This window comes from Equus caballus, chromosome 2 (genome assembly GCF_041296265.1).
Source record: "Equus caballus isolate H_3958 breed thoroughbred chromosome 2, TB-T2T, whole genome shotgun sequence".
In the NCBI taxonomy this organism is placed as follows: Eukaryota; Metazoa; Chordata; class Mammalia; order Perissodactyla; family Equidae; genus Equus; species Equus caballus.
Genome location: NC_091685.1, coordinates 21,015,630 through 21,035,862, shown reverse-complemented (window position 1 = coordinate 21,035,862; position 20,233 = coordinate 21,015,630). Strand labels below are relative to the sequence as shown.

The following is a 20,233-nucleotide window of genomic DNA, read 5'->3' as shown; positions in this document are numbered from 1 at the left end:
GTTTGTGCACTCTATACTGACGTCTTGGTCAGATAAAATCCCATGAAGACTGTAGCAGTTAATCAATTTTTTAGGCCCTTAGCTTCCTCACCTGTCAAATGAGATAAACTTGAAGGTTCTTTCAAACTCTAAAATTCTACAAGATTATATTAGGAATATAACCAAAAATAAGCCTCTGCTGTGTGCGAGGCAGTGAGAATGCACAGCGGTAAGGGTTTGTAAGCTGTAGTGTGGCGCGCTGCTGTTACTGGCTAGGGTACCTCTCAGCTGGGCCGCCCCTCGGCTCTGGGTTTTTGGTATGTCACACAACCTGTCTGCGCATCAATGTTCTCTTCGGTAAATTGGGGGTAATAACAGGATCTATTCAATGGGTTAGTGTGACGACCAAGTCAGATAATGAACAAAAAGCACTCTCCCAGAGCCTGACACATAGTAACTGCTCAATAAATAGTAGCAAATACTCTCAGTATTGCAGTCTAATTGGACACAGGACACAAACATAAAATGGGGAAAAAAATGATACCATAAAGCAGGATGCGCTGAATAGCACATGCATATTTGCTCGCTGACCTCAGCACGGGAGGTGGGTAGGGGCGACTGTGGGTTTGGTGTGGGGCCTGGAGGAAGAAGGTGGGTGTGAAGACACTTCAGAAGCAGAGATGGGCAGGCACAAGTCATGTTTTGGTGGGAATGTATAAACTAGTTTGGTCAGAGGGTTTGGCTAGGTGACCTGTAAGGAATTTTTAAACTTGAGATTCTGTGACCAAGGGATGTGAATACTACAGGCATGGAGAAAGAAAATTTGGAGAGAGAAGTGGGAATATACATATGTGCTGGAGCCTCTGTTAGCCTAATTCTAATAGTGTCGACTATGTCCTAGTAGATCTGAAATGTACAAATTTAAGTCAAGTGTGTGGTGGTGTTTGACCTGAGAACCTGCCTGTGGCTCGACAGGACTGTTGGGTCTGTCTGCTTGCCCAGCTCCTCTGCTGGCCCTCAGCTATGGGTGTGACTCTCCCCGCCCTTTTCCTCTCACTCCACCTCTTTTTTCCCCAGGTAATCTCATCTATTCCCATAAGCCAATGTTCACCTCTGTGCTGATGGCCCCCAGATCTCGAGCTCCCACTTAGCCTTCTTCCCTGGGCACCTGATCCATCTATCCCATTGCCTATCAGATGTGTCCACCTATAGATTCCATGGGCTGCACCTCAAATTCACCCTGCTCAGAACAGGGCCCATCATTTGTCTTCCCAAACCTGACCCTCCCCTGGTGTTGCTAATCTCCCTGAATGACACTGCCAGGTGCCAAGTCAGCAATCTAAGCTGTCCCGTCCACCATCTTCCCATGTCTCTTCAGTCACCCAGTCCTGCCAACCCAATGATCACTCCTGTATCCGGCCCCTCCTCTCTGCCCTGCTCCTTAGTGCAGGCCTTCATCATCTCTTGCTTGGCCACTGCAGGAGCCTCCTGACTGGTCTCCCTGCCTCCTGTTTGTTTTTTTTTTTTTGGCCAAGGAAGATGCGCCCTGAGCTAACATCTGTGCCAATCTTCCTCTATTTTGTACGTGGGTTGCTGCCACAGCATGGCTGACGAGTGGTATAGGTCCGTGCTCAGGATCCGAACCCGCAAACCTGGGCTGCCGAAGCAGAGTGCACTGAACTGAACCACTGCATCACAGGGCCAGGCCCCCTCACCTGTTTTTGATCCAGCCTCCATTCTGCTGCTAAGAGACTCTTCTAAACTCATGTCTGACCGTGTCCCTCTTCTGCTTCAGTGGCTCTCTGCTGCCTGCCAGAGAATGTCCAGGTGGTCCTTGTTCCTCTCTGTGGCCATGTTCTCCTTGAACTTATGTTCCAGCCACACTCAATCGCTTACAGCCTTCCGCCCCGCTCCACCGCCAAATACATCAGGCAGTTACATGCCTCCTGCCCTTAGTGAGGCGCTGTCCTCTGCCTAGGTGTCCGTCTCGACCCCTGCCCTTGTCCCCAGGGGCCTGTGGAAGCCAGTTTCTATGAGAAGACAGCAGATCCTCTATGAAGACTTCCTGATTCTTCTGGGTGGAAGCGACACCCCCTCCTTTGTGTCCTCTCTCTTTGCACTCTTCTATTTCAGAACCAAACATCTCTAAGGCACTTAGTGTATTTTTCCCCTTCTCTAATAAGTTCCTGAGGGCAGGAACCATGTTTCCTATGGAAAAAGGAAATGAAGGTGACTGCGCTGCGGGGCTGGAGTGCTGTGTGAGACATCTCCATGAGCATTCACGCTCCCCGGGACGATGGCGGGACTCCGGTGGTCGGGAGGAGTGAGCCAGGGATTTAAAGGCTCAGGGAATATGGTGGTGGCTTACAGTTTCAGCAGTGAGTGATGAGTACAGGGCTCTGGACGGTATTATGGTTGATGGCCTTACAAGAGGAGGGCTGAGTGTGAGAGCGGGAGAATAACGATCTGAAAGTGAGAGGGAAGCTGGCAGAACACCGACCCTGCTTCTCCCATCCTGCCTCAGGTGAGAAAGAGTGCCCAGCCTCCCCAAGTGGCCAGAGGACTTCCAACGCCACCTCTGTGCTGTATGCTGAGGATTCCCACATTCATGCCTCCAGCCTGGCTCTCCCCAGAGCTCTAGATTTGGATATTCAACTGCCTATTCGACATTGCTGCTTGGGTGTCTAACAGGCAAATCAAACTTGCGTAGAACTAAGTTTTTCTACACAAATATACGTTCCTTCAGCCCGTCCCTCTCTGAGTAAACGGCACCTCAGTTGCTCAGGCCACAACCTTAGCAGTAGTTGCTCATCATTCTTCTTTCCCTCATTCTCCACATCCAAGCTCTTAGTAAGTCTGGATGATCTTGCCCCGAGATCCTAAATGCGGCAGATGCCAAACCTAAACGCTTCTCATTGTCTCCACTGGTAGACCTCATGTAGACACATTCACTTTTACCTGATTTCTACAGGAGTTTCCCACCTGCTGTCCCACCTCTACCCTTGTCCCACACAGTTCATCTTCCAGAACCCACATCAGATCACGTTACCTCTCACCTTAAAGTGCTTGCAATCTTTCCTCTAGTCTTAGAAGAAGCTGGGTACTAGGGCCGAGAGCTAAGTCAACCAGTAAGTAGCAGTTTATGACCAGCCTCTGTTCCCATTAGTCTGGGCCCACGCTGCATAGGTTGTTAACTTTATTCTTTTTTTTTTTTTTAAAGATTTTACTTTTTTCCTTTTTCTCCCCAAAGCCCCCCAGTACATAGTTGTATATTCCGCGTTGTGGGTCCTTGTAGTTGTGGCATGTGGGATGCTGCCTCAGCATGGTTTGATGAGCGGTGCCATGTCCGCGCCCAGGATTCGAACCGACGAAACACTGGGCCGCCTGCAGCGGAGCGCGCGAACTTAACCACTCGGCCACGGGGCCAGCCCCTGTTAACTATATTCTGAGCATCACTCCTGCCTAGAGATGCTCCATTCACATTGGCTTTCTGTTCATCCAAGGAACACATCATGCTTCTCCCCACTAACGGCCTTTGAACTTGCTCTCCCTTCAGTTTAGATGCTCTTCCTGGGATCTTTGTGAGTTATACTCTCAGCTAAAAGGGCTGTCCTCAGAAGGGCTGTCCTTGACTCTATCATCTAAGGATGTGCCGTCCAGTACAGCAGCGACTAGTCAAGTGTGGCTATGAAAATTAAAATTAAATTAAAAAGTCAGTTTCTCAGTCACACCAGCCATATTTCAAGTGCTCAACAGCCACATGTGGCTAGTGGCTAGCATATCGGACAGCACGGACAGAGAACATTTCCATCACGACAGGCAGTTCTATTGGACAGTGCTGGTCGAGTGCAACATCCCACCCAGCAACCCTCTATAACTACCTTATCTTGCCATCTTCCTAAAAGTTATCAGAACCAGAACGTGACTTGCTCGTCCTCCCTGTCTCTTCCTACTAGCCAAGAACCTCCTCAAGGCAGGACCCCTGTCTTGTTCTCTGTACTTACATATCTCAATGCTGAAAGCAGTGCCTGGCATGGAGTGGGCACTCAATAAATATTTGTTAGGCTGACTAGTTTTCCAGGGATGACATATTTCCAAGTGGAGTGCATAATGGAGTGGGACTGAAAGAACATTTATGAAGAGGCGAAGATGGAAAAACACAAGGAGAGTCCATGAAGGAAGGACACACAAATGTGAATGAGAGTGTGGGAGGGGGTGGGTGACCTGAGGAGCCCACCCTTTAGGAGGCAACTCTGGAGGAGTTCGGGAGGGCTGAGAGGCGGTGGGAATTCAGATGGCTGTAAACAACTGCTCAGGACGCCAAATGGTCTTCATGCAGTTTCTGGCCAGGCCCCATGCACAGGTCAGGGCCTTGACCACATTAAGGCCACCATAGGTTGTTTCGTGATTCCCCAGAAAGCCTTGGATATCCAGATGAGGAGTTTTGTATTCGCTTTGGTTAAACAACGAGCAAGAGAGTGTTAGATCAGAGCTGCGTTTTCTTGATTTAGTTGGTTTTGATAACAAACCGAAAAACTGTCAAGACTGCTTTGAAAACAGAAAATCTGTATAGGCAATCACAAACTGCAGCTCAGCAGAAACAGCATTAAAGATCAGACTTGGAAAACCAGGCCGATGTTACAATCAGCGGCTGGACGTCATCAGGCTGTGTGACCCCTATTTCTTTTGATGTTCGATTTTGTTTGATGTTTCAATGAACATTGTGACATTTCATTGCCTGTCCATCTAGCAATTAAAGCTTAATATATTTTGTGGTTTAATATGTTTTAGTGATTTTGTTATAGACTTATTATTAGGAAAGTCTTTTCATTATAATGAATTTTATCTTATCAGAATTGAGAAATCAATATGACTGCTTATATTACTACAATCCATAATATCCAAATATGCTCAGTCTTGATGACAATATGATGCAGAGTTTTCACTATTTTAAAGCAACGCAAAACTCAATCTTATTTGTACTTTCATATTTTTTATTTTAATTGATGACTATTAGAGATTTTAATTTATATTGATGTTATTATTGCTCCATCCATAGCAAGTAAAATTGTTCACGAGAGTTAACAATAAAACTGGCCTCAGAGTTGAAATCTACTTGTCTTTCATGGTCCAGGAAAGGGAAATAACAACCAGGCACTAACCACATTCTATTTCTCCTTTTGTTTGAATTTTATTTTGTGACTGTGTTACACATGCACATGCACAAAATTCAAAGGGTATACGATGGAACACAAGTCTCTCTCCCCTCCCTGTCCTTCACGCAGGTCCCCACTCCCAGCAGGCAACCGCTGCGACCAGCCTCTTGTCTTTCCAGAGCACTCTGTGCCACACACGTACAAGCAAACACACACGCTGCTTCAGTTAACCCTCCCAGCAAACGCTACATTAGGTATTTTCAATTCCGTTTTTCAGAAGCAGCAGCTAAGGCTCAAGAGCAGCAATTTGCCTGTTCGTGGAGCTGGCTGGAGCTGGGGCTCGAACGCAAGTGTGCTTGACTCTGGGGCCTCTGCTGCTTTGGCCGTTTCAGACCGTCATTCCCACATCTGTGCGTTAAATTGTGGGAAGAAGCAAAGTTCTGTCCAAGAGAGACAGGCCCCAAATTCAGAAGCTCAGAAATGTGTTTTAAAAGTTCGGGTGTAGGGGCTGGACCTGGGGCCGAGTGGTTAAGTTCATGTGCTCTGCTTCAGCAGCCCAGGGTTTCACCAGTTTGGATCCTGGGAGCCGACATGGCACCATTCAGGCCACGCTGAGGCGTCCCACATGCCACAACTAGAAGGATCCGCAACTAAAATATACACCTATGTACTGGGGGCATTTGGGGAGAAAAAGCAGAAAAAAAAAGAAGAAGATTGGCAACAGTTGTTAGCTTAGGTGCCAATCTTAAAAAAAAAGTTAGGGTGCAGAATTGTCTGGAGTAGGCATGACGGGGGGAGGCAGGGTCAATTGGGAGGCAATAGCCAACCAGAATACAAGGGCCTGGGCTAGGCTGGTGGCAGTAGGAGTGGAAAGGAGGGTGTGGAGATGGAAAAGGTAGACTCTACGGGTCTAGAAGCAATGAGAAGGTCAGAGAAGGGGAATCAACGGTGACGCTCTGGTTCTGAGGCGGGTGAGTGAAGGAACGGTGGTGCCCTCAGAGGAAATCAGGAAGTTGAGGCAGGACTTGAATTTCAGAGGTTAGTTTGGCCACAGACATTCAGCTGTAGGCACTAAGTGTAGGCACTCAGCAGGCAGGTGGGGAGATGTGGGTCGGGACGGCAGGGCTGGGTGAGGCCAGAGCAGACGCTAGACTCAGGAGTCCTGGCTGACGGAGTTGGAAAGGGGTAGGAAAGAGAATTCCTAAACAGAGGGGAGGGGTGGAGGCAGGAGGAGGAAGGTTTGGAGACAGGAGGAGGGAGAGGAAGGAGTGGCAGGCATAGAGGCGGGAGAGGTGAGGGAAGGCCAGGATGGTCTGGCACCATGAAGTCCAGGAAAGGTGAGAGTCTCGTGGAGGAGGAGGGCAGCCCCCTGATGGTGTCAGACCCTGGAGAGGTCCAGGATGCTAACGGCTAGGAAAAGGCTTTGGAATTGATCTTAGGCTGGAGGCCTTGAGAGTACATTTCCTCTGGAGAAGCAAGGGGAGAAACCGTATTTTAAAGAAACACGGAAGGTAACTGGGAAGGAATGGCAGCACCATTGTGTTCCTTGGTCCACTTCAAAATTGCTGAGATTTGTTATCAGAAAGCTTATCATCATGGAGCCAAACACCGAGGACATCACCAACTGCGCAGAATTTCAGCCCTTGTCTGCCTGACCAGTCGGCACCCCGTTTCCCGAGGACTGCAGTGGCATGGCGCTCCCAGGGCTGCCCGTGCACTCACCCGGATGTGCAGATCCTGGAAGAAGATGAGGAGTGTCTGCCGGATCAGCTGGAACTCCCCCGCAGAGAGACCCCCATATACCTGCCGGAGCCAAGGCAGAAAGAAGCACTTCACTTTCAGAGGCGAGATGAGAGTGCAGACAGGCAGGGGTGGTGGGCGCTCAGGGATGGGAGCTGATAGCAAGGAGAGGACTCAGCTGATGGGGTGAGAAGGACAGCAGGAGAGCCAGCCCCGCTCCCTCACTAATGAAAAACCCCCTTATGCCACACCTGAGTGGGGTACACCTCACCTCTCCCGGTCCCCACAGACCTGGAGAGGCTGTTCCTCAGGACTTAGCATAACATCAACCAGCAACTCTCTTTCAGAAGAGTTAGGAGAAAATGACCATGCTCAGTATCATTGCCTTCCAATTCTGAAAGCAACAGTAAGAGGGCATAAGATGGTAACGCCAATTGCAGTACCAAAATGGACACTTATAGATCTTCAGAATTTTCTGGGAGTGCGGCAGGCTTTGCCATTCCTCATCTTGTTCTCTCTGTCATAGGATCTGCCCGCTCTTAACTGAGGAATGAGAGCAAGTACCAGGCCTGAAAGGTGAGAAGCTGACAATGCGCTTACCTCAGTCAGCTGCTGGAAAGTCTCATCGACCTGATTCAGGATGGCTGGGGAGTCTCGGATGAGCCCCTTGATGGCATCTAAATGATTGAACGTGACCAGCAACACATCCTTGGGACGGGGACACATCAAGACTTGATATTTGAAAGCCACAGTCATCAGGTCATAGAGCTGCCAACCCATACACGAACAAAATAAATAGGATCGTAAGAGCAGATGTCAGAACCTCCAAACAATGATTCAGTCAAGCACTCACTGAATGAAAACCAGTTCTGGGCATATCATACAGCTCGGACAACCATGTCAGCTATCACCCAAACCAAGCCACTTTTTTGTTTTTTCTTTGTGAGGAAGAGTGGCCCTGAGCTAACATCTGTGGCCAACCTTCCTCTTTTTTTTTTCTCCCCAGAGCCCCCCAGTGCATAGCTGTATATCCTAGTTGTAAGTCATTCTCGTTCTTCTATGTGGGATGCTGCCACAGCATGGCTTGATGAGTGGTGTGTAGGTCCATGCCCAGGATCTGAACTGGCAAATTCTGGGCCGCTGAAGCAGACTGCACGAACCTATCCACTTGGCCACTGGGCTGGCTCAAAACCAAGACACTTTTGAGAGTAAAAGGGGGTGATATTAGTAATTAAGCCAGGATAACAGGAGTAAACCAGGGCATTCCTGGGCAAACCAGGACTTCTGGTCAGCTTCTCTGTATTGCTGATGGAACACGTTTGAAACAGTATCAGCAGCTGTGGGGCCCTGAACTGGTGCTGAACTTGGAGAGCAAAATCCCGACTTCAAGCCCTCCATTGCTGCTGACTTGCTGGATGGCGCTGGCCAAGCCTCTTCACCTCTCTGAGCCTCAATTTTCTCATCTATAAAAATACTCCCTAATTTCCTGTCATTGCAGAGCTGCTGAGAGTAGGAAATGAGAGGATATGTGCGAAAGTGGCAAGCGTAAAGTTCGACAACTGTGTAAGAACAATCTTAAATGATGAACAATACTTAAGAAGATATCAACAGGCGCCATGGATGGTATGACCGTCCATGAATGACAAGAGGCGAGAAATTGGTGAGGACCAAAGTAGTAAAGACAGGCTTTCTGGAAGAAGAAGGCAGTGATATGGTTCAAATGGGCTGAGGGAGAGGAAAGGCATTCTGGTTGAGGGGAACAGCATGCGTGAGGGCCTGGAGGCAGCATTGAGTATGCTATTTTCCTGGGAGAATGAGGAGAACAGCCTGGCCGGAGAGGACAGATAATGTCGGGGATGGTGGGAAATAAAGAAATTAGGGGGCTATTGAAGTTTTCTGAGCCGACATGATAAAAGTGGTGATTAACCAAGATGAGTCAGTCTGGCAATAATGAGATGTGAGAGAAGGGAGAGACTGCAGTCAGGGAGACTAGCTGGTACCTGGCTCCTAGTAGGTTTGCAATAATATCCATTGATTACATGAATGAAAAACACTTTGTTGGAGTAATCCAGACTTAAGGCCTGGAATAAAGATGGTGGGAACGGAAAAGGCAGGGAAAAGAAGAGCATGTGGTACTTAGAAGGAGAGGCTGTGAGTATATGGTGACGATGTGACTAGATGTGGGGGATGAAGATGAGGGCTGGCCAAATGACTACAGCACGTTCAACTTAGCGCCTGGGAGAAGGATGCTGCTGCTGACGGAGGCAGGGAAGACTGGGGCACGGGGGACAGGAGAAACCAGTTTAGGAGAGAAGTTATGGACTCGTCTGAGTCAGGGTTGAAAATATAACCACTGCCATCTGTTGTACCGTGTACTACCATCATGTACCAAGCACATTTATATATGTTACCTCATTTGATCCCATTTAATCTTCTGTGTCATTTGTCTATGGAAAGTTAAACCTTCTTAAAGGCGGAGGGAGAAGAGCAAGCAGAGCAGAGAAGATAATTCGCACTTATCGAACACCTACTCTGTGCCAGGCCTAGGCATGTCATCATACGTGTATGTTTCCCGCTTAATCCTCCCAGCACTGATGAAGTAGCTATGATGACCCCCATTTTATAGATGAGGAAGTGGAGGCTCAGGGAGATAAAGCAACTTTCCAGAGGTAAGTGGCAGGAGGTAGGGGGCACAGTTAAAGGCGGTCTGTTTCCCTGAGGTTCCCAGGGGCCAGCAATAAGTGAGCATTGATTTTGCACACCCAGCATCCACTGTCAGGCCTCATGATTTTTTAAAAATCCATATAATGGAAAAAATGGAAAAGGAATTATTATGATGATGATTTTTAAATTAACTGAAGTTCGTATTTTATTGAGATTTCATGAATTCTCCCCTAATGCCCTATTTCTGTTTGAGGATCTCTGTAATGACCAATTACATTTAGTTGTCATGTCTCCCTAGGCTCCTCGCGTCCGTGACAGTTTCTCTGCCTTTCCTTGTTTTTGGTGGCCTCTGAGTACTGCTCGGGAATTTTGTAACATGACCTCCGGATGGTATCTGTCTGATTTTTTCCTCATGGTTAGACGGGGGTGGTGGGTTTGGGGAGGACGATAAGAGGGGTAAAGTGCCATCCTCATCACATCATATCAGGACACATACCTCCAACATGACTTCTCTCTGCCAATGCTGACCTTCAGCACATGGCTGAGGTCGTATCTGTCACTTTCTCCACTGTACCATTAACTGCTTTTCCCCCTTTCCAAACTGTCCTCTTTGAAGGAAGTCACTAAGTGCGGCCCCCACGCAAGGAGTAGGGAGTTATGCTCTCCTTTCTTGACGGCAGAGCATCTACATAAATTATTTGAATTCTTCTGAATAGGAAATTTGTCTATCCTCTGCCATTTATTTATTTGAAATTATTTTTAAAATAAGAATGCCCTAATAATTTGTTTCCCAAAGAAACAGATATGTTCATGTTACAAGTAAAGACCGAGCAGTTTTGAATTTGCTTTAACAAATGCCTGGTTTCCTCAGTGCAGAGCTGACATTTGTCAGGAATGAAGGGGAATTAAAGTTTTCAGGGTTGAGCTCTTGTATTGGGCTAAGGTGTTCAAAAATATGGGCATAAACACCAGTCCTCTTCGGGCAGGTGGAACAACAGAGGGGCTGGTGTGGATGACTTCTGAGGTCCTTCCCCACTCTGAAACTCAGTAACAACTAATATTTATGAGTGCCATTTTTTGGCAAGGCACCATTGCATACATCATCTCATTTGACTCCAGTCTATGACCAGCCACAGAGGCAGCCGTCCGCTCACCTTGTCCATGCTGGCCTGGTTCAGTCTTATGATGGAGGCATGAGCCAGGCGGTCGTAGACAGTCCTCAGGGCCTTCTTGGAGTAGAGCTCCTGGGGTTTGAACAATTCCTCCATAAACTTCCGATTGAACATGGTTGAGACGATGTCATTCAGAACTGCAGAAACAGAGAGAATACAGCCGAGCACGGTACTGGAGGAAGCCTTCTTCAGGAAACGCTCTCCGTGCGAATGGAACGGAGGAGTTGGGCCTACGCAGAATGGGGATGCTGACGTGCTGGGTGAGACCTGCTCCCTGGGGAGAAACCACACAGGTGTCCCAATAGAAAGCGGGGTCCCGAGTGCTTTATGAGACCATCGCAGAGCAAACAGAAACGTGACAGTGTACAAATGTGCTGTGCCTCAGAGGTCACGAACCACTTTTACATATATTATCTCACTTTACAGGGGAAACATTTCTTTAAAAAAGATTCCTATAAGCATTGTAGATCAGAATCTTCCTTAAGACGAGAAACAGCATCACTCTTTTTTGTTTGTTTGTTTAGCAAATCTATAACATTTTTACTTTAAAATTAAATTTTATAAAAATGGGACCAATAATGGTAATTGATTCTCTTTTTTTCAAAACATTTTATGAAATGGTTAGAGATTAAAACATTTCTAATGTTTCTATAAGACATGCACTTCAGGTGAGTCCCACTTTAGAATGGCTTAATTCCTACATTTCATCTCTAATATTGCTATGACACTGTAGCAGTGTCACTGTAGTGACGTGTCTCGCACTGTTGCTCAAATGGAAAATTTCCATCTGGAGAGAAGAAAAGGTCCTAAGGCAGGTGCCAACCAAAGAATTTATAGTTCTAGTTCTTCATTCACTCATTCGGATAGATTATTATTTAATAATAAATAATACTTAATTATTTAATACCTAGATATTTTGTGCTACTCAAATACATTAGCTGAGCGCTAGGAAAACCCACTGCAGCTTGCCCTTAATGTGCGCTAACATTTCCCCAGCGTGGACAGCTTGGAGACGGAGGGGCTCTTCCAGGTTTGCCGCATGCATGGCCTTTTGCCTTGGACCCAAATAAGCAAGGATCTGCAATAGACCGGGGTTTCCAACGTTTTTCTCACCGCAGCCCTTATAAAATGCACAATTTGCAAGGAAACAGGTGCAACTGAAAAGCCACCCAGAGGCCTCAAAAGAGAGAATCTGAAGAATTTTCCACAGACTTATAGGCCAGGAAGGAGTGCCAAAGAGGAAGAATCCAAGGTAAAGAATCCCATCAGCTCTGATTATGCTAACGCTCACAAATAACTCCCAGTCCTCTAGGGGCTGGGGCGTTTCTCTAGCGTCTTTGAGCCCTTGGCAGGATCAAGGAAAATAGCTTAGGCCCAAATAAATCAGTTCTAAAAGAAAGAAAATCCCAAGGTGATTGTTAGGTGCTCTGGCAAACTAAAAAGCAAAACGAAGCCTTTCCCCTGGGAAGTGAAAAAGCTACATATCACCATGGCTCCCTGCAAGAGAAGGTCCAGAAAGTTCACCTGTTGGAAAGAGAGGGTGGCAGGCCGTGTCCCTGTGGGCAGAGCTGTGAACACAAATGCCCCCGAAGAGGAAACGGCAGTGTTACAGTTGGGCCCCGGCACCCAGGGCTCCCACCTCTCATTTAACTCTTTGGAAAGAAAATGGGGGCACAAATGAACAGGCTTACATCTCACAGTGTGCTTCACCTAGCACCTGCTCGAGACGGGCCTGCTAGGTACCAGACACTGAGAGAAACACCGGGACAAAGAGAGAGAGGAGACGTCCTTGCCCTAGAGAAGCAGCCCATTTCTAAACCCGAGAAATGGCTTTTTTTTAAGATTGGCACCTGGGCTAACAACTGTTGGCAATCTTTTTTTTTTTTTTCTGCTTTATCTCCCCCAAACCCCCCTGTACATAGTTGTATATCTTAGTTGCAGGTTCTTCTAGTTGTGGGATGTGGGACGCCGCCTCAATGTGGCCTGACGAGCGGTGCCACGTCCGCGCCCAGGATCCGAACCCTGGGCCGCCACAGCGGAGCGCGCGAACTTAACCACTTGGCCACGGAGCCGGCCCCTGAGAAATGGTTTTAACCGGCTCTGTTAGCCTGTCTTGGTGTTAGTTTTTGGGACCCACATGAGCTTTGCATAATTTCACGAGGCAGGAATGCACTGGGAGCCAGATTTCGTCAGGAAGCGATTTCTCTCAGGTGCGTCAGAAGGTTTAGTAACTGAATTCTTAATATATCAGGCTTCTAGTCCTGGGTTCAGATTAGGAAGTCAGTTTCTGCTCATTTCTGAATGCTTAAGTTAAAATAAATTCCAGTGATTCAACTACGTATACAAAAAGCCTTCAAAATCCACACGTCTTGCCTGAAATTCTGTCGTGAGTCAAGAGGTGGGCCAAAAATTGCTCAAGAGAAGTGGCAAAAGATGGTTGTGAAATATAATAAAAGTATAGCATGTACCTCGATTGGGCTTTTCTTTGAGCCTGGCCTGATGAAATAATTCGCTTGATGAAAGCAACTGAGTTTTTACCAACGATCTTTGCTATAAATCTAATTGTTTATGGGAACACGCAATTTGGAACCAAGGGTAAAAGAGAGAAGCTACTGCTTTTGGATGGTTACCACCTCTCAAAGCCTTACTATGTTCTAGGCTCTGAGCTTAGAACTTTCCATGAACTATCTCATTTAAATCCCAAGGCAGCTCTGAACTATCCTTATTCTATCGAGGAGGAACACTGAGTCGTAGAGAGGTTCAAGACCAAGGTCACTCAGCTGGTGGTGGAGTTGAAGTTAGAAGGGGCTGTTTGATTCTAAAGCCTGTGCTCTTACGTATCATGTATGTTATCCCCTTAGCATACTCAGTGTGATGAGAGCATATATGGAGGACGACGACCGAAGACATGCACAAACTGCACCCCAATGTCAAATGATGGCAGGTACTCGTGACATTTAAAGGCGAGAAAGGCTAAGGTGTTATTCTGAGGGATCGGCAACTTTCTCAGGTTTGCTGCTAGTTGTAGGTGACGGGGAATGGAAGATTTGGCATGACACAGTCATACCGCATGCATGAAATCATGCCTTCTGCCCGCAGCCCTGGCAGCCATGCAGTCACATGCTTCCATTTTTCTCGGTTGCTCAACAGCTATCTCAGTGTGCTAAGAAGAATGGCTCAGGGAGGGTCACTCATGTTGAAACACAATTCTTTGGTGACATGATACTATCAAAGAATTGTTTTAAGGGCTACCAAATAGGACAACCTACCCAGAAGTGCAGCTACTGCCCCAGTTGTCCCTGCAACACTTGGAACTGATGAAAAGAGACAAATACCTCGGGTGCAATATGGTCCTTTTACCAAAGTTTGTCTGGTTTTCATCTTACACGTGGTATTTATTGAAGTAAAAGATTCAAATGTGTAACCAACGTCTCGCCTAAAGAGAAACTCATGCCTATTTTTTACTTTGAAATATGCAGAGTGGTCCCACTTGAAGCCCCAGTGATGAAGGACTGAGTGAACCTGTGGATGCAGCCTGCACACATGCAGCCCAGAGACAGCATACCTCGTCCTCTGTCCGCCTCTGTCCACTCATCTACACGAAGCAGAGAAAAAGAAAACACCAGTTCATGAAGGAAGAGCATTATTTCCAAGGAGGCTTTTAAAATGCCAATTATCTGGTCTATGAAACCTTATTTTTCATGTTTGCAGTGATGTCTAATGCGAACCCCCGCCTTCCATTTGAAACTTTTAAAGGATGATGGATAAATAACAAGTTCCAAAAAAGCCCTAGGGAGGCAATATCTTATAGAGAGTGGCCCAGGAAGAGAGGAGCTCAGGAGGACCAGCCACCCCGGGGTTTATCTTGACAGGCTCGAGAAGTCATCCTCTCCCATGCTATGAGAATACACCTCATTCAAAAGAAGGCCTTTAAAAACACTAACTTCCCTGAGAAAGAATAATTCCAAGAACAGGTCGAGAAAGGATTTTCTTTTTGTAAAACCTGATGTTTTATTAATGTAAGATTTCCCTTTCTAGAGTACAGATGGAACTGTCAAATTAGAAAACTTGAAATGTAAACTAAAAGGAAAAAAATTGTCTATTTGTTTCTGATTTAGTTTTATATATAGATGCATGACTTCCATGTAAAAAGAGGGAAGTAATGATGGGACCACTGTCAAGAAAGCTCCTGAGGACAGAGGCAGTCAGGGAGATGCCAAGAGGAGACCAAATAAGGAAAAATGTACTTGGCTAGAGAAATCTTGTGAGAAGCAAGACCCTTTATGGTTGAGACCTGGCTCTATCACTTACTAGCTATGTAACTCCAAGCAACTTGGTTAGCCTCAGTTTCTTCATCTGTACAATGGGGATCATAATCGCACCTCCCTCCTAGGGTTGCTGTAGGGATGAGATGGGCAACACCCATCAAGCACTTGGCTGCCTTCTCTTCCAGCTCTGCTTTCTCTACCGCAGAACTTTGGAGAATACCCATAAAAGATGAAAGATGACTTTTTTTCGTTTCTTCATTTTTTGCGGGAGATTTCAATCTAGAAAAACCACCCCCAGATACACAGAGTTCTACACATGTCCACATTTTAAAAACGTTTTGTACTGAATGGTCTCTTTTGGAAAGCTTGCACTAGATTGTTTCAGAGGTGATTTCTGAAGTTATAATCAAAGCGCGTATGTGCCTTCAGTACACATTACTGACAGCTCCCATGAGACCAGTCTGAGGGCACAGTCAGCGCCACGCTCTAACGGGCTGCAAAGGGTTCCCATTGCAAGGTCACACTCTTCTGGGGAAATTTGCGATCTTTCTCCCACAAGAGTCGCAAGCTTTTGGAGAGAAAACATTGGGGAAGAGCACCAAGAAAGCAGACACTGGCTTCTTTGGCATAACGTCCATATCTTCTATCTTCCTGTAGCATTTATTTATTTATTTATTTATCCATCATTAAAAAAATTTTTTTTGAGGAAGATTACCTCTAAGCTAACATCTGCTGCCAATCCTCCTCTTTTTGCTGAGGAAGACTGGCCCGGAGCTAACCTGCGTGCCCATCTTCCTCTACTTTATATGTGGGGACACCTCCCAAAGTGCGGCTTGACAAGCAGTTCTAGGTCCACACCTGGGATCTGAACCGGCGACCCCCAGGCCACCCAAGTGGAATGTGTGAACTTAACCGCTGTGCCATCGGGCTGGCCCCTCTGTAGCATTTATTTGCTAGGTGGTCTTGCCTGATAGGCTTGTGGGAATTCAGAGAGATGGAGTTACCATCCTCTTGAAGGTGTGTTTGGGAACAGTGGAGCTGCAAAGGGCCTCACCTACCCTAAGCCACAGTGACTACCTGCTGCTGACAAAGTGGAGCTGGCAGAGGCATGCCCGCGGGTAATGATGCTCCGCTCCAGCAGAGGTCTCTGTAGTGCTGTGCGCTCCCAGCCCCTTTCCTCCTCGGGATCCAGGGGAAGGTAAACGATGCCCTATTTTTCTATTATTAGTCCAGATGCCTTATTTGTGACAATTCCACTTCGGTTATATTTGAGTGGGAGGCAGGCCCAAGGCTATCCAGAGCTGCCTGTTAGACTGGAACTAGAAACACAAAAACAGAACCTCACCACCATTTGGTTGCTCAGTATTCCACTGTGATCCGCCCATCTTAGAAAAATCACTTAAAGGCTCCAAGCCTCAGTTTCCCCTTCTGTAAAATGAGGAATGTAAACAAAATGTGAGAGGGTCTTATTTATGAGTATTTTCAAGAGGATGGGAGTGAGGCAAAGGCAGCTTTTATTATTCTTGCTATGCTTAAAATGTGGGACAACATTCAATATGCAACACTTAAAAGTTGCCCCACAGAGAGAGCACTTCCTTTCTGTTGAATGCTAAACCAGAGGAGGCCTCGTGGGGAAATACTGCAATATGTACCTTCGGCCTGCGGGAGCGGGATGGCCTCCAGGAGACCAATTAGTTGTGCAAGATAATGAAAACATCTAGAAGAAATACGATTTCCATTCAAAGCTTCCATGAAGACTAGTTTAGCACGTCTGCTGTTTTCTAGGCCTCTGTGCACGGGGATTTGTCACAGCGGCTCTTGCTCCTGCGGTTACACCAGCTCCAAACGTTGGAACAGATGAGTGTTTCTCAACTTCTCGAATCCCACGCTGTCTACTCTGCCTTTTCACTCTATCTTTGACAAACTCCCATCAGTCAACTACTTTCTGTCATTTCTTTTATAAAATCAGTGTGCATACTGGATATTCTTTGCAAATCTCTCCATCTTCTCCTGACCTTTCAACCCCCTCAAAGATTCTGAGATAGTCTCCCCAGGTATGGAAGTACAGTGCAGACATATTGGTTAAGAGTATGAACGCAGGAGGCTGACGACCTGGATTTGAATACTTTACTCGTCCTCTTACCCGCTATGTAACCCTGGGCACGTTGGCCTTAGTTTCCCCATCTATAAAATGGGGATAGTAGAATCACCTCCATGATAGGATAGTCGTGGGGGTTAGTTGTTTAGAGAAGTCCTTGGTACACAGTAAGTGCTTACTAAATCTTTCTTGTTGTCGTCATTAGGAAGATATATCTCCCAGTTTTAGAATCAGTTACTAGACCAGACTGATCAAAAGCTCTCCCTCCAGTGAATTCACAGAAAGTCTGGACCAGGCTCCACCCAGCATCTCACATGATACCTGACACTCACCCAAATTGTGGATGGAATGAGTGTGTGGGTGTGAATTACTAAAGATGGCTGAAATTCCCTAAGACTGAATCTAGCAAACCCAGAAGGACTACAGCTCCTGAAGACAAAGGAAGTCAGCCCCCTAATATTCACAAGGTCTTGCCCAGACTGCCTCTTGAAAGACAGCACCTGCTGCTCATTGTGCTAAACACATTAAATACATGATCTCATTCAATCCTTACAACTTCACTGGAAGGTATGTATTATTATTTCCATTTTATGGAAAAAGAAACAGGCTTATAGAGGTTACACTCCAAAGTCAAAAAGCTAGTTAAATGGCAAAGCTGGAATTGGGACCGATATCTGTATGACTCCAGAGAGCATGCTCTTAATTGCTAATTTACACCACCTTCCAAGATACAGGCTACCAGCCCAAGAACTACCTGTCAGCTCATTAGCCGGAATGAAATCACATAACCCAGGCACCAAGGAAAACAGAACCTGCTTGAGGAAGAAATGGCAACATCACATAAAACAGCTGACTTAGATCATCAGTTCAACAAACATTTACTGAGCACCAGTTTATCCCTAGGCATTATGCTAGGTGCTGGAGTACAAAGATGAGGGAGACAGCCATGTCCACAGACCATTTCTCTATAATATGGCCAGTGACAAGGTAGAGAGAGGCATGCGTGGGGTGCCATGGGAGTATACGCAGGCCCTTTCCCCAGGTTGAGAGGCTTCCTGAAGATGATTCTTAAGCTGAATAATGCAAGATGGAAGGAAAATGACTAGCATGTAAATGGGGGATTTGGGGTAGTATGGGGATTACCAGCATGGAAACATGAATGAACATGCTTTAAGTGGAGACCTACATGCAGTCTGGTATTACTAAGATACAAAGTAGAAGGCAGGCAGTGGTGGGAGGTGCGACTGCAGAGGTGGACAGAGATCTGATCAGGAAGGGCCCTGGAATGTCCTGCCAAGGACTTGGCCTCCACCCAGGCAGCAGTGGAAAGCTGACAAACGGTTTTAAGTAGGGGGGACGATGGACAGATTTGCATTTCAGAAAGCTCACTGGCAGGTATGCTATGGGGAGTTCTTTTTCTCTCTTCACGCATGGACTTGGAAGCAATCGCACAGACACAATAGTGAATATCTGAATATGTATGCTTAACATCTGAATATGTATGTTTAACATCAGCTGAGCATACAGAGACTGTTGGAGAGAATATAAATGTTTTAATCAGTGGCCATGTCAGTTACCTTTACACCAACTTTTCTTCCTCTCCTTTGAAATATAACATTTCTTTTATACTTAATCCCAGGAAACTTGGTGAAAGCAGCTGTCGGTTGAGAAAAGAGGAAAAGACAGAGGAAAAGGGTGGCAGAGAGTTCTAGGTGGTCATTATTCTGGCGATTAGCTGTGGTGTTTATGGGAGACAGATTTTGCATTTTAGAAACTCACATAATTATTTCCACAACTGCATTCTCTTCCAACTACTGTGACTTTCTTATGTTTTCTTATTTATCTGTGTTATTTCATAACCCTACCTGTCTAGGAATAGTTTCTGAAATGAGCAAGACTGGCCTCCAGTTAATGAAGGAGGATACTACACAGAGACATGGAGAATCAGAACCTGTTTCCTGAGGCAAGAGGATGCCTGGACTAGCAGAGACTGTTGCCAGGCAGTGGGCAGCTGGGACTCCTACATTTGGGAGGGACCAGTTGTCAACAGAGATTAGGAAATTAACTCTTCAATCTGAAGGGATGAGGAATTTGGGGGGTGCTGTCAGGTACCCTAATAATATCCAATGGGGGTATTAAATCCCTCTGCTGTGAAAAGATCTTCTGCGGAATTTGAATCTTACGGGGCTCTGACTGGATGGGGCTGTGGCGTTGTGAGAAAGGTCCCTGCCTGTCAGAGCGAAGGGTGCAGGGGTGTACGTCAGCCTGTAACGGGGGCTGGCCGTGCGGGCCGGGCGCCTCTCACCTTTGCGGGCCTTGTCTCCCGGGACGTTCTGGGCCCGCAGCCGCTGGTCCAGGATGTAAAGCATCTCCCCGCCCAAGTTCAAGAAGAGCAGCGGTAGCGTCCGCACCGACATGGTGCCGGAAGCGAGCAGGGCCGGCGAAGAGCCCGGGGCTTGTAGCCGGAGGCTTGGAGGCCGGGGCCGCCGCGTCCCTTTGGCCTGGTTGCCAGGGCAACGCGGCGGGCGGCAAAGGGAGCCAATCAGCAGGCTGTTTGTTGGGAGGCGCCCGGGGGCGGCCGCTTATTGGGCTGGGGGATTGGTCCGAGTCGGAGGCAGGAGGGGCGCGCGGAAAGCTGGCTGCAGTTCCCTGAGCCCCGGCGGAAGGGCGCGGGCCGGGCAGGGTCTGGGGGCCGGGGTACGGCGGCCGGCCGGCGGGCTGTGGTGCGGAGGAAGGGGCGGCTCCGCGCCGGCCCGGCCCTGTCCACACGACCACCCTCGGGCCCGCCCGGCCGCAGGCTGCGTGCCCGTGCAGGAGGCAAATCCGAGCAAAACTTTAGAGCGGACTCCGGACAGACGGAGCTGGTTCCAGTCTCGGCTCGCCTGTTGCCTAGCTGTGTGACTCTGGGCAGGTGCTTTGAGCCTGGGCTTCCTGAGGCGTAAAGTGAAGGTGACCCCCACCTCATAGGGATGCAAGGAGGAAACAACGAGACCGTGCAGAGTGCCACGAAAGCACTCAGTAAAATGGGAACTGACTTCTTTTAGATGAGGGAAGGACCAGAAGCCCTTGAATTATTTGTATTTCTCCCTAAAAGCTACTCGGAGTGAAGCCCCACCTGTTTTCATACTCCGCGTAGCAAGCCAGCACCGTTGACGT

The 20,233-nt window shown here is 47.3% G+C and overlaps 1 protein-coding gene and 1 long non-coding RNA gene across 4 annotated transcripts in view; one reads left to right on the top strand and one right to left on the bottom strand.

The window, feature by feature from the left end:
• The window catches only part of LOC102150623 (uncharacterized), a 23,823-nt gene extending 8,604 nt beyond the window's left edge, over positions 1 to 15,219 (top strand). The window contains exons 4-8 of one of the 2 annotated variants that reach the window (XR_011431793.1): positions 9,838 to 9,929; positions 10,847 to 10,971; positions 11,708 to 11,963; positions 13,573 to 13,655; positions 14,191 to 15,219. This is a non-coding gene — a long non-coding RNA (uncharacterized lncRNA). The remainder of the gene's footprint in view (positions 1 to 9,837; positions 9,930 to 10,846; positions 10,972 to 11,707; positions 11,964 to 13,572; positions 13,656 to 14,190) is intronic. The other variant, XR_011431794.1, reaches the window with a different exon arrangement.
• Positions 1 to 20,233, bottom strand: part of OSCP1 (organic solute carrier partner 1) — a 25,448-nt gene extending 5,215 nt beyond the window's left edge. Inside the window, exons 1-5 of one of the 2 annotated variants that reach the window (XM_023633387.2) lie at positions 19,383 to 19,746; positions 14,277 to 14,306; positions 10,694 to 10,848; positions 7,476 to 7,643; positions 6,858 to 6,938 (exon numbers count right to left, since the gene is read on the bottom strand). In XM_023633387.2, the coding sequence (XP_023489155.1) occupies positions 6,858 to 6,938; positions 7,476 to 7,643; positions 10,694 to 10,848; positions 14,277 to 14,306; positions 19,383 to 19,494 (546 nt within the window). In that variant the 5' untranslated portion in view covers positions 19,495 to 19,746. Of the gene's footprint in view, positions 1 to 6,857; positions 6,939 to 7,475; positions 7,644 to 10,693; positions 10,849 to 14,276; positions 14,307 to 19,382 lie in introns of both variants that reach the window. The other variant, XM_001503624.6, reaches the window with a different exon arrangement.